General features: G+C 48.1%; 2 protein-coding genes across 13 annotated transcripts in view; one reads left to right on the forward strand and one right to left on the reverse strand.

The window, feature by feature from the left end:
• The first annotated feature begins 6,344 nt into the window (after positions 1 to 6,344).
• The window catches only part of DCAF4 (DDB1 and CUL4 associated factor 4), a 35,142-nt gene continuing 27,017 nt past the window's right edge, over positions 6,345 to 14,469 (forward strand). For 8 of the 12 annotated variants that reach the window (XR_010123751.1, XR_008493651.2, XR_010123752.1 and 5 more), the window contains exon 1: positions 6,347 to 6,605. The gene's annotated coding sequence lies outside the window, so the exon portion shown is untranslated. Of the gene's footprint in view, positions 6,606 to 6,728; positions 7,004 to 14,469 lie in introns of those variants that run through there. The other 4 variants (XM_054448392.2, XM_054448394.2, XM_054448390.2 and 1 more) reach the window with 3 other exon arrangements.
• LOC129012589 (large ribosomal subunit protein eL36-like) lies at positions 9,396 to 9,674 on the reverse strand. The gene has a single exon (XM_054448397.2). It carries the CDS (start codon positions 9,663 to 9,665, stop codon positions 9,396 to 9,398), a length of 270 nt encoding a protein of 89 aa, XP_054304372.1. The 5' UTR covers positions 9,666 to 9,674.

Consider the following 14,469-nt stretch of genomic DNA (forward strand, 5'->3'; position numbering starts at 1 on the left):
AGAAGGTAATCCATTCTGCACTCAGATCCAGAAAGATAAGCCTGGCTAAATAGTGACTTGTCTTGACTAATCAGACTGCACTTTTGAAAACCACGTTGTATAAGAATACTTATTGACCTCAAAAAAACATTATTCATAATATACTGTTTAAACACCACAAAAAAAGTAATTACCTTAAAGAGCCCTTTTCTGAAACAGAATCCAACTGAGATGATTCAAAGGAACTATTAACAGTTTAGGCAAGATGAAGAGAAATAAGACCACTGGGGCACCCAGGGGCTAGCAAGAGTGGGAAGCTATGACCACCAGGAGACTCAATGGAGCAAGGGGAGGAAATGAAATTTCTGGCGCCTGGACGAGGGGCCAGAAAACATTCCCAAGCAAGGAAGGAGCAAGCAAAATCCTCATTTCTGTCTCCACCAACCCACCTATCTACTACTGGTGTCTCTCACTGGTTGAACTCAACTAGAAGGCTGGCAGCAAAGGAGTCTAGGTAATGCATTTTGTAGATATGCACAGAGCAGCCCAAAGAAGGATGAAGAGTAGATGGGGGACAAGGGAGCAAAAAGAGAAGAGTCACCTGACCCAAAGTAGCCCCCAGTCACTTCTTATCACATCATCTTGTCTTGTCATTGTACTTACCATTATTTTTTTTTATTTTATTTTATTTTGAAACAGAGTTTTGCTCTTGTTGCCCAGGTTGGAGTGCAATGGTGCGATCTCGGCTCACTGCAACCTCCACCTCCTGGGTTCAAGCAATTCTGCCTCAGCCTCCCAAGTAGCTGGGATTACAGGCATGCGCCACCACACCCAGCTAATTTTGTACTTTTAGTAGAGATGGGGTTTCTCCATGTTGGTCAGGCTGGTCTCAAACTCCCAGCCTCAGGTGATCCACCCTCCTTGGCCTTCCAAAGTGCTGGGATGACAGGCATGAGCCACCGCACCTGGCCTTTTTATTTTTATTTATCTGTCCCCCTCCCCACTTGAATGTAAGCTCTTTGAAAGGAAGGAATTTATCTGTCTTATTCAAAATTGTATCCACACATGAAATGTTGGAGTCCAGGAAGACGGGGGAAGGCTTCCTCATGCGTAAAGGGTACAGGGTTTCCCAGCACAGGTTCCCAGAGCCTGAGTGGGGAAGAAGGACATCTGTATTGGGTAGGGGGTGGGGGCAGAGAGAGGAGATGGCTACCTACAAGGGGATTGATCAAACAAGTAAATAAAAATAATGAGAACCTCACTGCTGGAGAAGGAAGCTACAAATACAGAAAGGGAGAAAACTGGAATCAGCCCTATAGTGATGGATTGGAATTGGAGATATTGGTGTAAACTCATGGTTTTCAAGATAGGTGGGTAAATTGATAGATGTACAAATAAATATAGATGTCACTGTGTGTGTGGAAGTGTGTAGGTGTGTGTTCCCAACTGTAACCATTGAGAGTGCCTTGGAACAGGGATACCGTAATAGCAATAAGCACACTTGGCTTCTAAATACCCATTTCCATGACATGGAGATTAAATTCAATTGAATTAAATTGAATGGAGCTGAAGATTAGATGACAGCGGTGTACCAATGTCAATTTTTCAATTTTGATGGTTATGCTTTGGATATATAGGAGAATGCCTATGTCTGTAAGAAATACAAACTAAAAGTATTCCAGACTGATGACACATCAAGTCAGTGGTTACCCTCAGGAAAAGAAAAACAAAAATTCTGTAGTTGGAAGTTTTCTATTAGTTTGTGATCGTTTTCAAAAACAATTTTCTTACAATGTACTTACATTCCCAGCACCTAGAACAGATCTGGCATTCCAAGTACTCAATAAATATTTGTTGAATTAATAACTGAAGGATATAAACAGCTACAACAAACACATGCTTAGAAAAAACACATCCAAATATTAACAGTGGTTTTTTTGGAGGGATAGATTTATCACAGGTAATTTGGGTATTTTTTCACTTTGTGCTTTTCTGCTTCTCAAGTTTTCTTAGATTATTATGCATTATTAACTGTTATATTGGTCAGGCTGCTAACCAGCGAAGACTAGTATTTTAGAGGCAAAATCTTGTCCTCAAATTTATGGGTTTCAACATTTTGTGTATTAAGTTATTGGGACCAGATCCTTGGAAACTGCTTGTCTACCCAAGTACACAGAATACGAGTAGGATCAGTCAATTATTGAGACATGTAACTTCCTGATGTCTAGAATATTCTTGCCCATTACCCACGGCTCCCTCTTTTCCAAAATCATGATAATGGAGTCAGTCATCAGCAGTTTGGTGAACATGTAATCATACAAAGAGGTGTAGAGAATTTTGTTGGGTATTTCATTAGGTTAGCAAAGGAACTAGAGGCTGGGTGTGATGGTTCACACCTGTAATTCCAGCACTTTGGGAGGCCAAGGCGGGTGGATCACCTGAGGTCAGGAGTTCAAGACCCCTGACTAACATGGTGAAACTCTGGCTCTACTAAAAATACAAAAATTAGCTGGGCGTGGTGGCAGGTGCCTGTAATCCCAGCTACTCGGGAGGCTGAGGCAGGAGAATTACTTGAACCCAGCAGGCAGAGGTTGCAGTGAGCCGAGACGGCGCCATTGCACTCCAGCCTGGGCAACAGAGCAAGACTCCATCTCAAAAAAAAAAAAAAAAAAAGGAAAGGAACTAGGGAATTGTTCTAGATCAAGATTTTCAGTGGCCAGCCAGATGCAGTGGCTCACGCTTGTAATCCCAGCACTTTGGGAGGCTGAGGCAGGCGGATCACCTGAGGTTGGGAGTTCGAGACCAGCCTGACCAACATAGAGAAACCCCGTCCCTACTAAATACACAAAATTAGCCGGGAGTGGTGGCACATGCCTGTAGTCCCAGCTACTCGGGAGGCTGAGGCAGAAGAATCACTTGAACTCAGGAGGCGAAGGTTGCAGTGAGCCAAGATCATGCCATTGCACTCCAGCTTGGGCAACAAGAGCAAAACTCCATCTCAAAAAAAAAAGATTAAGATTTTCAGTGACTAAGACACTCACTTGGATACTACTGAAAAAACACCGAGAAATTCCGATGAAAATGATCCTTTTTCTAGGCCCTGGATGGACTGTTACCCCACAATGCGCATGTTAATTTAATTACATTTCTCTTGCATTGATTTTATTTTGAATTAGTCTCCATGATGGGATTTGACAGGCATCCTAGTTCCTGTGGCAACTTACGTACAAGTCACCTCTTAAAATGACCAACTCCTGCTGGGTGCAGTGGTTCACGCCTGTAATCCCAATACTTCGGGAGGCTGAGGCAGGAGGATCACTTGAGCCCAGGAGTTTTAGACCAGCCTGGGCAATATAGTAAGACCCTATCTCTATAAGAAAAAAAGTGGTTTTTTATTTTTATTTTTTTATTTTTTATTTTTGAGATGGAGTCTTGCTCTGTTGCCCAGGCTGAAGTGCAGTGGCACTATCTCCACTCACTGCAAGCTCCGCCTCCTGGGTTCATGCCATTCTCCTGCCTCAGCCTCCCAACTAGCTGGGACTACAGGCGCCTGCCACCACATCTGGCTACTTTTCTGTATTTTTAGTAGAGACGGGGTTTCACCATGTTAGCCAGGATGGTCTCGATCTCCTGACCTCATGATCCACACACCTCTCCCTCCCAAAGTGCTGGGATTACAGGCATGAGCCACCGCGCCCAGCCTGTTTTTTTTTTAAAAGGATAGCTCCTGCAGTTGATTTAAACAAATGTTGATTTGTTTAAATTAACATTTAAATTTTATATTTTGGGGGATGGGAGGATGTGGGGATGGCTAATGGGTACAAAAACACAGTTTGAAACAATGAATAAGATCTCGTATTTGAAGGCTGGGTGCGGTGGTTCATGTCTGTAATCCCAGCACTTTGGGAGGCCAAGGCGGGCAGATCACCTGAGGTCAGGAGTTCGAGACCAGCCTGACCAACATGGCAAAAGCCCGTCTCTACTAAAAATACAAAAAATTAGCCAGGCATGGTGGAGGGCACCTGTAATCTCAGCTACTTGGGAGGCTGAGGCAGGAGAATAGCTTGAACCTGGGAGGCAGAGGTTGCAGTGAGCCGAGATCACGCCACTGTACTCCAGCCTGGCAACAGAGTGAGACTCCGTCTCAAAACAGACAAACAAAAAAAAAAACTATTTTTTTAGTCTTTGCCATTTGCCAGATATTTTCCAACCTCTTTCTATAGATTCATTCCTTTTCATTACAACATTTGCCTTGGCTTCAAATTCTGGAGATGAAATGAAAAAATAATTTTTACTTTTGAAGGTAATATACCCCATCTAGATATTAAGCTAGCTTCGTAATTGAGGGTGCTTAACCAATGGGCGCTGTGCACCAAGTCCTGGGTGAGGTACTCCATCATCAGAGCTTACTCCTTACAACCTTTCTCAGTAGGTATCTTATCCTCATTCTAACCTGTGAAGAAACTGAGGTTGGAATGCCTCATGACTTGCCCAAGGCCCAGCAAGCTTCATTTGTTCACTGATTTGCAAACATTCTTTAATCTTTTATCTATGTGTGTTGCAGGTCCCCAAGGTATATCTCATGCCCACCTCACTGTCCCCTCCGTGGACATTCAACAGAGCCTGCTGGCCGGCTGCCAGCCACTCATTCACTCAGCAAGCCCAAGCCAACTCCTCCTGCCACCTTCCTCCAGTGTCTCCTGGCTCTTCAGTGGAAAATCCAGCTTGACTCCTCCCCGAGAGTTAAGTCTGGCCGATTCTCCCTCTGAATCCTGCCTCCCATCTGTACGCCCGTTCCATCCTGGCTACCCCTACCCTGGTTTGGCCCTCACTACCTTTCACAAGGACTGTTACTGCAATAAGTTCCTTAGGGGTCTCCCCGCTGACTTCCACAGTCTTTTCTCCCCAACTCCCTACACGGTGATTTCCCAGAAGCACAGCTCTAGTCCTGTCACTTCCCAGCTCTAGAACCCTCAGAGCCTCCCATTGTCTACTTCTTTTTTTTTTTTTTTCTTGAGACAGGGTCTCACTCTGTCGCCCAGGCTGGAGTGCAATGGCACTATCTCGGCTCACTGCAACCCCCGCCTCCCGGGTTCAAGCAATTCTCCTGCCTCAGCCTCCTGAGTAGCTGGGATTACAGGCGCCCGCCACCACGCCCGGTTAATTTTTTGTATTTTTAGTAGAGTTGGGGGTTTCGCCATGTTGGCCAGGCTGGTCTGGAACTCCTGGCTTCAAGTGATCCACCCGCCTCAACCTCCCAAAGTGCTGAGATTTCAGGCGTGAGCCACTGCACCCGGCCTGACTACTCTTTCCCTGACATCTCCTGCGTGACCAAGCCCCAACCCACCCTGCTGAGTTTTCCTTCCAGACTCCCCTCCCAACCAGCCGGCTTGAACCGGCTGGGGACCTCCAGTCACGTTGTTTGTTCAGCTAGCGTTTTTCTCCGCCTTCTCTTCGAGGCCGCTCAAGCTTCATGAAGCGGTTCTTTATTCTGACTATGCCCACTTCTCTCATTTCCCTCATCACGCGGCCCCGCTCCACATCCTGCATTTATCTATAAACTCCTGAGAGCCAGGAGTTTAGCCTGAAATCCTAGCTTCCTGGTTAACAGCTGAAATGCCTTCGCACGGCGTGCAATGGGTGAACCCCACCGCCTGCTTTCTAACGGGTCCAGCCGCGGGCAGGGGCCTGTGTTACGGAGCCGCACCAGGCCTACTGCTGGACCCCAACAAGCCTGGCCTCTGTGAACCCAGCTGTCCTCACAAACTGTCTCTTCGGGCCACAAGCCCATCAGAGGCTTCCGTTTTCCTTTCAGAAGATCTCATAACCGTCAGCTGATACCTGGGACAGGCACAGCACACATAGGTCATTTTAGAAATATTGGTGGTCTGAACAAATTCTGAGCTGGAGAGGACATGAAAATGATAGATCCGATTCCTTCTCTCAACAGAAGAAATCAAGGCACAGAGAAGGGAAGAGACTGGCCCTAGGTCCCACAGCAAGCAGCAGTACTGGAGCCAACACGGAGACCCCCGGTTTCACGGTCAGGGCTCGCTACGCTACACCCTGAACGCAGACCCAGGGCAGCGGCCTCGGCCGCCTGAGGCCACTGCCGAAGACATCGCCGCCAGTCGTAACATCACGTTACTTCTGTCCCTCGCCTCACAGACTCCTTCGCTCTTTCCACTACAGCGAGAGGACTTCTCCAGGGCCGGATCACCCTGCGGAGGGAGGAGGACACGGTCTCTCAGGAAACGGTCTCCAGACAGTTCCGCTGCTCCGAGAGCAGCCCCCGGCCCCGCCCCGGCGTGCGCCTGGCCCCACCCCCAAGCTCTCCCTGATCAGCCTCCACGTGCATCCGCCCCAGACAGGCCAGGCCTGGGAGGAGCCAAAGCCCCACTCCCCGCCTTCTTCGTGAGATCGCCCCTATTGACGTCGACAGACAGAAGCCGCGTCCAGTGAGAAGGAAAGGACGGCCGCTATAGCCCTATCGGCTGCTACAACACCAAAACGTATCCACCTAACTGGCTGACGCTACACCTTGGTCTTTCCGGGTCCTTGCACGCTTCGGTCCAACTCCTGCAGAGCTGAGCCCGAGGGGAATCCAGAAGGGACACGCTGAACAGGTAAGACTGTGCTGCCTGGGGTGCCTACTGGCGTCGGTTCGAGGGCTACCGCGCTCCCGCTGCAGAGCTCGGGGTGGGAGACAGGCGCAGCGAGGAAGACCAGGGAAAGGGGTGGGGAGGGGCGGGGAGGAGTGAGCACGTGGAACGCCGGCGCCACCGGGCCTAGGTGGCAGCTGGGCCGGCGCGCTCCGCCTGTTCTGGGGCGCGTGGGGCCCTCCGGCCGGATCAGTGCTGCAACCGTAAACACTCAGGGAGGGCACCCCGAGTGTCGCCGCTGAGGGCGTTTCTCTAAGCCCTTCTCTGAGCCTTGCTGCTGAAGGCCCCCCCGACACCTGGCGGGGGCTGGGCTGCGGGCCTTGGGGCGGTGTCCCGCGTGAATGTTCAGGTCAGCATAACAGGTAAGGCGTGGCTGAAGCTTACGAAGTGGCCGGCTCTGTGCTGCCGGCTTCACAGGCGCTAACTTCCCAGCGCTATGATGTGCTTGTCAGACGCAGAAAGGGGTGCAGTTTGGTTGTCCGTCGGGGTAGCGCACAACTAGCAAGTGATGGGGCCTGGGTTTGGCCCTCGCCTCCACTCTGGGTTGTGTGTTAGCGAGAAAGCCAGTTCTTCCACGCCTCGTGGGCTCCCCGGGGGCTTCAGAAACCATGACGCCTTTCACCATGGTGTTCTACAGGCATTGTCTTGTGACTCCAGCAGCGCAGCCAGACGCAAAGAAAACTGAGGGGACAGCTTCCTAGAGGAAACAATTCCAGAGTCCCAAACTCTGATTTTAAATAACGATGGAAATTAGAGTTGAGGTGGTGTTCTGTGGGTAACCAGGCCTGGGGGTCCTACCAACAGAGGTGGAATCCCTGTTCCACCATTTAACTTAACGCTGGGTATGGTATCTAGTCCTGTAAGCCTGTTTCCTCATTTGTAAAATAGGATTGAAAATGCTAACTCAAGCTGGGCGTTAGTACAAAGCTTGCGCCTAAAGTATTTCTTAAATAAGTGTTGAGAACATTTTGTTGTTGTTTTTTAAGTCAGCTGTCTAAAATGTTGTTTTACAGTGAACAACTCCTAACTGCTGGGACTATAAGCATGCACCACCACAACCAGCTAATTTTTAAATTATTTGTGAAGACGGGGCGGAGGGGTGTCTCACTATGTTGCCCAGGCTGGTCTTGAACTCCTGGGCTCAAATTATCCTCCCACCTCAGCCTCCCAAAGTGCTGGGATTAGAGGCGTGAGCCACCGCCCTGGCCTGTAGAAGCTACTTTGTATTCAGCTTTACAGACCAGTGGCTTTTTGCACATTACAGCCCGCTAGTCTACAGGAACCCCCCCACCTTTTTTTTTTTTTTTTTTTTTTTTTTTGATACGGAGTTTCACTCTTGCTGCCCAAGGTGGAGCATAGTGGCGCGATCTCGGCTCACCGCAACCTTCGCCTCCCAGGTTTAAGGAATTCTCCTGCTTCTGCCCCCCCGAGTAGCTGAGACTACAGGCGCGCGCCACCACGCCCGGCTAATTTTTTGTATTTTAGTAGAGGCAGGTTTTCACCATGTTGGCCAGGATGGTCTCATATATCTCCCGACCTCAGGATCCGCTCGCCTCGGCGTCCCAAAGTGCTGGAATTACAGGCATGAGCCACCGCGCCCGGCCAGTCTACACTCTTACAAAATTCCCCTGTTGTTGGATATCTAGGATGTTTCTCACTTTAACTATTACAGCATGGTGTAGTAAAAATCCTTTATATATATATATATATAGTTCACATACCCTAAAATTAACTTTTTTAAAAGGGTTCAGTCCAGTGGGTTTTTTTATTATTATATTGGCAAGATTGTGCAACCATCACCACTGTCTAATTCCGGAACATTCTCATCCGCCCAAGAAGCAACCCCGCGGCCCCAGGGTGCCCCGGTCTCTGAGCCCCGGTTGTTGGGCACCAGTCCAGGGCCCCTAACCATGTGCTAAACAAGATGGTGAGGCTCAGCCTGGAAACCAGAACAGCCCCGAGGCCCCCAAACTGGAGAGCCCCGTGGGGAGATGGAGCGCCTCCCCCATTCTGAGTGTTGGCCCCGTGCTAAGGCTGGACCGACCCCCCTGTGCTGTCAAGCCTACCTCCTAGGGGGAGGCGAGGCCAGCCCCGATGTGTGCGGGCTGTCATCCCCCACACTTGGCTCCGGGGCTGGCCGGTGTTGGGGGTCCCAGTATTGCAGGCGGCACGGAAGCCCGGGGCTGCTCCCTACTGGGTGTAGCGCACCCTGCCCCCCACCCCGCCCAGCCTACTCTGAGCCTGCGCCTTGGGCCTGTTGAGGCCAGGCCTGGAATGGTGCCCTGGAAGCAGGGAAGAGCCTGTAATTACGGAAGCTGCGGGCTCCCAAACCAGACACCATTTTGGAGACCTGTGCAAAAATGTGTGCCGCTTTTGTGTGGAAAACTGCTAGACTGTGAGAGAGAGCCGACCTCCTCATGCATGAACCTTTATAGAGGATGGTCCACATATTCTGTGCACTACATACACATACGCTGGGCACATACTGGCTCCCTGTGTTAAATCTCAGAATTGCTGCCGCGCGTGGTGGCTCACGCCTGTCATCCCAACACTGCGCCAAGGCAGGAGGATCGCTGGAGGCCAGAAATTCGAGACCAGCCTGGGCGGCAACAAAGCGAGACCCCGTCTCTACAAAAATATTTTTTATTTTTATTTTATTTTTCTGTCAAGCTGTTCTTTATTTCAGGAAGAGGGCAGGGGAGGGGGCTCAGTCTTTCTTGGCAGCGGCTTTCCTCATGGCGGCCAGTACCTTGCTCAGCTCCTCCCGTTCCTCTTGGCACGGATGTGCGTCCCCACCCCTTTCTTGATGAACTTGAGGGCCCGTTTCTCCTTGGAGACTTTCAGTGACTCCATGGCGCGCAGCTTGTACGAGGCGAAGCCACACACCTCCCGGATCATGTCCCGCACAAACTTGGTGCGTTTGCTCAGACGCCCGCAGCGGCGGCTGTGCCTGGGCTTGCTCACGTTCTTGGTCACCTTGCGGCCCTTGTTGAGGCCCACGGCAATGGGGTAGCGCAGAGCCATGGCTGCTGCTCTCCAATGGCGGCCGTGGCGGAAGGCCAAAAATATTTTTTAAATTAGCCTGGTGTGGTGGCGCGTGCCTGTAATTCTGGCTACTCCGAGGTTGAGGCAGGAGGACGGCTTGAGCCGGGGAGATGGAGGTTGCCAGGAGTGGAGATCGCGCCACTGCACTTCAGCCAAAAGGGGGGTAGGAGGGAATAAGTAAATAAAATTAAATAAATAAAGTGGTATCTCACTGTGGTTTTGATTTGCATCTACCTACGGACTAATGATGTTGGGTATCTTTTCATGTGCCAGTTGGCTATTTGTGTAGCTTTTTTTTTTTTGAGACGGAGTTTTTTTTTGTTTTTGTTTTTGTTTTTTTGAGACGGAGTTTCGCTCTTGTCGCCCAGGCTGCAATGCAGTGGCACCATCTCGGCTCACTGCAGCCTCCACCTCCCGGGTTCAAGCGATTCTTCTGGCTCAGCCTCCCAAATAGCTGGGACCACAGGCGCCCGCCACCACACCGAGCTAATTTTTTGTATTTTTAGTAGAGACGGGGCTTCGCCATGTTGATCAGGTTGGTCTCGAACTGCTGTCCTCAAGTGATCCGCCAGTCCCAGCCTCCCAAAGTGCTGGGATTACAGGCGTGAGCCACTGTGTCCGGCCCTGAATAGTGTCTTTTGATGCACGGAAGTTTTCAATTTTGATGAAGCCCAATTTATGTGTGTGTGTGTGTATGTGTTTGTGTGTGTGTATATATATATATATATATACACGTAGTGTGTGTGAGTTTTGGGTGTCATATTTGAGAAATCATTGCCTAATCAAGATCATGATGATTTATACCTTTGTTTCCTTCAAAGAGTTTTATAGTTTTAGATCTAGATCCATTTTGGTTCATTTTTGTCCCATTCTTTTGCAGTTGGATATTCAAATGTCCCAGCAGTTAAAAAGACACTTCTTTCTTTCGTTGAATGGTCTTGACACCTAGATGAAAACCAGTTGACCATAGATAGGCATATGGGTTTATTTCTGGTCTCAATTCTACTCCATTGATCTGTATTTCTATCCATATGCCAGTAACACAGTGTCTTGATTACTGTAGCTTTGTAATGAATTTTGAAATTGGGAGGTGCGAGTCCTCCCAACTTTGTTCTTTTTCAAGATGATTTTGGGTATTCTGGGTCCCTTGCATAATATGAATTTAGGATCTGCTTATCCGTTGCTAAAAAAATGGCATTTGGAATTTTGTTAGGGATTGCACTAAATCTGTAATTTCTTTCAACAGTGTTTTATAGTTTTCCGTGTACACGCCATACATTAATTTTGTTAAATATATCCCTAAGTACTTTTTCTCTTTTTTTTTTTTTTTTTTTTGTAACTGAGCCTGAGCAGGACCAGAGGAGTGCTTTATTCTTTTTGATGCCGTTGTAAATGTAACTTTTCTTTCATATTCAGGCTGTTCATTACTAGTGTATAGAAATACAACTGGTTTTTCTATATTGATCTTGTATCCTGCAACCTTGCTGAACTCATTTATGAGGTCCAGTAGATTTTTGGTGGATTCTTTAGGATTTTCTGTATATAAGATCATGTTTGGTCACCTTTTATTTCTTTGTCTTGCCTAATTGCCTGTCTAAAACTTCCACTACAATGTTGAACAGATGTATTGAGAACCAACATCTTTTTCTTGTTCCTGACCATAGAGGGAAAACTTTGTCTTTGGCCACTAAGTATGATGTTAGGTGTGAGTATTTTGTAGATGCTCCTTATCAGGTTGAGGAAACTACCTTCTGTTTCTAGTATGTTGAGTGTTTTTTTAATCATGAAAGGATGTTGCATTTTGTCCAGTGCTTTTTCTGTGTATCAGTTGAGAAAATCATGTGAGGTTTTCCCCATCTATTAGTATGGTATATTGATTGATTTTCATATGTTGAACCAACCTTATTTCTGAGATAAATCCCACTTGGTCATGGTATATAATCCTTTTTATATGCTCCTGGATTTCGCTTGCTAGCATTTTGTTAAGGATTTTTGTGTCTCTATATTCATAACCCATACTGACCTATATTTTTCTTTCTTTTTTTTTTTTCTTTTTTTGAGAGACGGAATCTTGCTCTGTTGCCCAGGCTGGAGTGCAGTGGCATGATCTTGGCTCACTGCAACCTCTGCCTCCCAGGTTCAAGCGATTCTCCTGCCTCAGCTTCCCAAGTAGCTGAGACTACAGGTGTGCACCACCACGCCTAACTAATTTTTTGTATTTTGGCAGAGATGAGGTTTCACTCTGTGTTGGCCAGGCTGGTCTTGAACTCCTGACCTCAGGCGATCTGCCTGCCTTGGCCTCCCAAAGTGCTGGGCTTACAGGCGTGAGCCACTGCACCCAGCCTTGACCTATATTTTTCTTCCTATATCTTTGTCTGGTTTTGGTAACAGAGTAATACTGGCCTTATAAAATGATTCAGAAAAATTGAGTAAATATCTTGGAATCATTTTTGTAGGAGCAGTTCCCAGAAGGAAGGCATGTACATTTGTAAGTTATTTGATAAATATTGTCCAGTCATTTTCCAAAAAACCAAATTGTGTTTATTTGTGATTAACATTGTTTGCAGAATAGTAGTCTCTTAGAAATTATAATTCTTTATGCCTTGAGGTACTTAAAAGTTTCTCTGAAAGACAAAGCCAAGCCCAACCTTCTGCAACACACCTGATTTTAACATCTAGAGCAGCTCCAAAGGTGCTAGATACAGCATGTTACCAGCAAATTGTTTTTGAGTGCTTCCTACATAGAACAGGTTTTCTCAGCTTTAGCACTGTTTTGGGCCAGGTAACCCTTTTGTTGTTGTTTTTGAGATGGAGTCTTGCTATGTTGCCCACACTGGTCTCAAACTCGACTCAAGCCATCCTCCCACCTCAGCCTCCTAAGCAGTTGGAACTGCAAGTGTAAGCCATCACACCCAGCTGAGTAATTTTTTCTTTTTTCTTTCTTTCTTTTTTTTTAATGTTGTTTGTTTGAGACAGGATCTTGCTATGTTGCGCAGGCTGGTCTTGAACTCGTAGGCTCAAGCAATCGTCCTGCCTCGGCTTCCCGAGCAGCTGGGATTATAGGCATCAGCCACTGCACCCAGCCCTGGATAATTCTTGCTGAAGAATATGGAAGCTGCCCTGCACATTGTGGGGTGGTTAGCAGCATCCCTGGCTTTTACCCACTAGGCGCTAGTAGCAGCCTACCCCTCCTTCTCCCAAGTTGTGACAAACAAAAATGTCTCCAGAGATTGCCAAATGTCCCCTGGTGGATAAAATAGTCCTTAAGAAGCACTGATCTACAAACTGTGATGCATACTGGGTTTTATATTATTACTAGATAAAATTGTCTCTAATGGCCAGGCACGGCAATCCCAGCACTTTGGGAGGCCGAGGTGGGCAGATCACGAGGTCAGGAGTTCGAGACCAGCCTGGCCAATATGGTGAAACCCCATCTCTACTAAAAATACAAAAATCAGCCAGGCATGGTGGCACACGCCTATAGCCCCAGCTATTCGGGAGGCTGAGGCAGAAGAATCACTTGAACCCACGAGGCAGAGGTTGCAGTGAGCCGAGATCGTGCCATTGCACTCCAGCCTGGGTGACAGAGTGAGACTCCATCTCAAAAAAAAAAAAAAAAAAAGGTCTCTAATTCTCACTGTATACCATTACCACTTTGGTGCCATTTGTCCCAGTCCATGTCACCATATCTGGTTTACTTTCAAATCTGTCTCTTTAGGCTCAATTTCTCTCTGTATTCTCAGACCCATATTTCCCATTGCCTGCATCTTGAGATTGATTTGTTCAAAATCAGGCTTACTCTCCTCTCCCCAAAGTGTTCTTCCTTTATTCTTAGTCTCCCTGCTCATGACTCTGCCAGTTATTCACTTAACCTTTCTCAACTCCTCTCTCCACCTCTCCCATGAAATTTGCTGCCTAAATCTAAATCCAGGCTCTGCTATCCCAAGTACCATGTCCATAATGTGTAAGTTAGTTCATCTCACCTGGCTTGCCACTGCAGTTCTTACTATCACCCCATGCCACTGCCTTTCAGGTGCCCTTTCTTAGCAGCTCTAATCATGTCACTCCTCGCACACCCAGAGTCCTCAGGATCATGCCCTGTCTGCCTCTGCAGGCTCATCCCCCCCATTTCTTGAACTTCAGGCTCTGGCCATACCAAACGGCCTGCAGGCCCCCACGCCCCCACTGCCTTACCTGGCATTTTCTTTTTTTTTTTTTTGAGACGGAGTCTCGTTCTGTTGCCCAGGCTGGAGTGCAATGGCGCTATCTCGGCTCATGGCAACCTCCACCTCCCGGGTTCAAGTGATTCTCCTGCCTCAGCCTCCCAAGTAGTGGAGATTGCAGGCGCCCACCACCATGCCCGGCTAATTTTTGTATTTTTGGTAGAGACGGGGTTTCTCCGTATTGGTCAGGCTGGTCTCAAACTCCGGACCTCAGGTGATCCACCTGTCTCGGCCTCCCAAAGTGCTGGGATTACAGGCGTGAGCCACCGTACCTGGCCTAATTTTTGTATTTTTAGTAGAGACGGGGTTTCACCATGTTGGTCAGGCTGGTCTCGAACTCCTGACCTCAGGTGATCTGCCCACCTCGGCCTGCCAAAGTGCTGGGATTACAGGCATGAGCCACCACGCTGGGCTTGCCTGACATTTTCATTCTTCAGACTGCACTTACCTCCCTCCCCCACCTCCAGCCCAGGCATGTGGAGCAGTCACTCCTTTCTCTCCCACCACACCTGGAGAGACCTGGGTCTTCATCCTTATCCTGCGCTGCAGGGGTTGGTCTG

This window comes from Pongo pygmaeus, chromosome 15, assembly GCF_028885625.2.
Source record: "Pongo pygmaeus isolate AG05252 chromosome 15, NHGRI_mPonPyg2-v2.0_pri, whole genome shotgun sequence".
In the NCBI taxonomy this organism is placed as follows: Eukaryota; Metazoa; Chordata; class Mammalia; order Primates; family Hominidae; genus Pongo; species Pongo pygmaeus.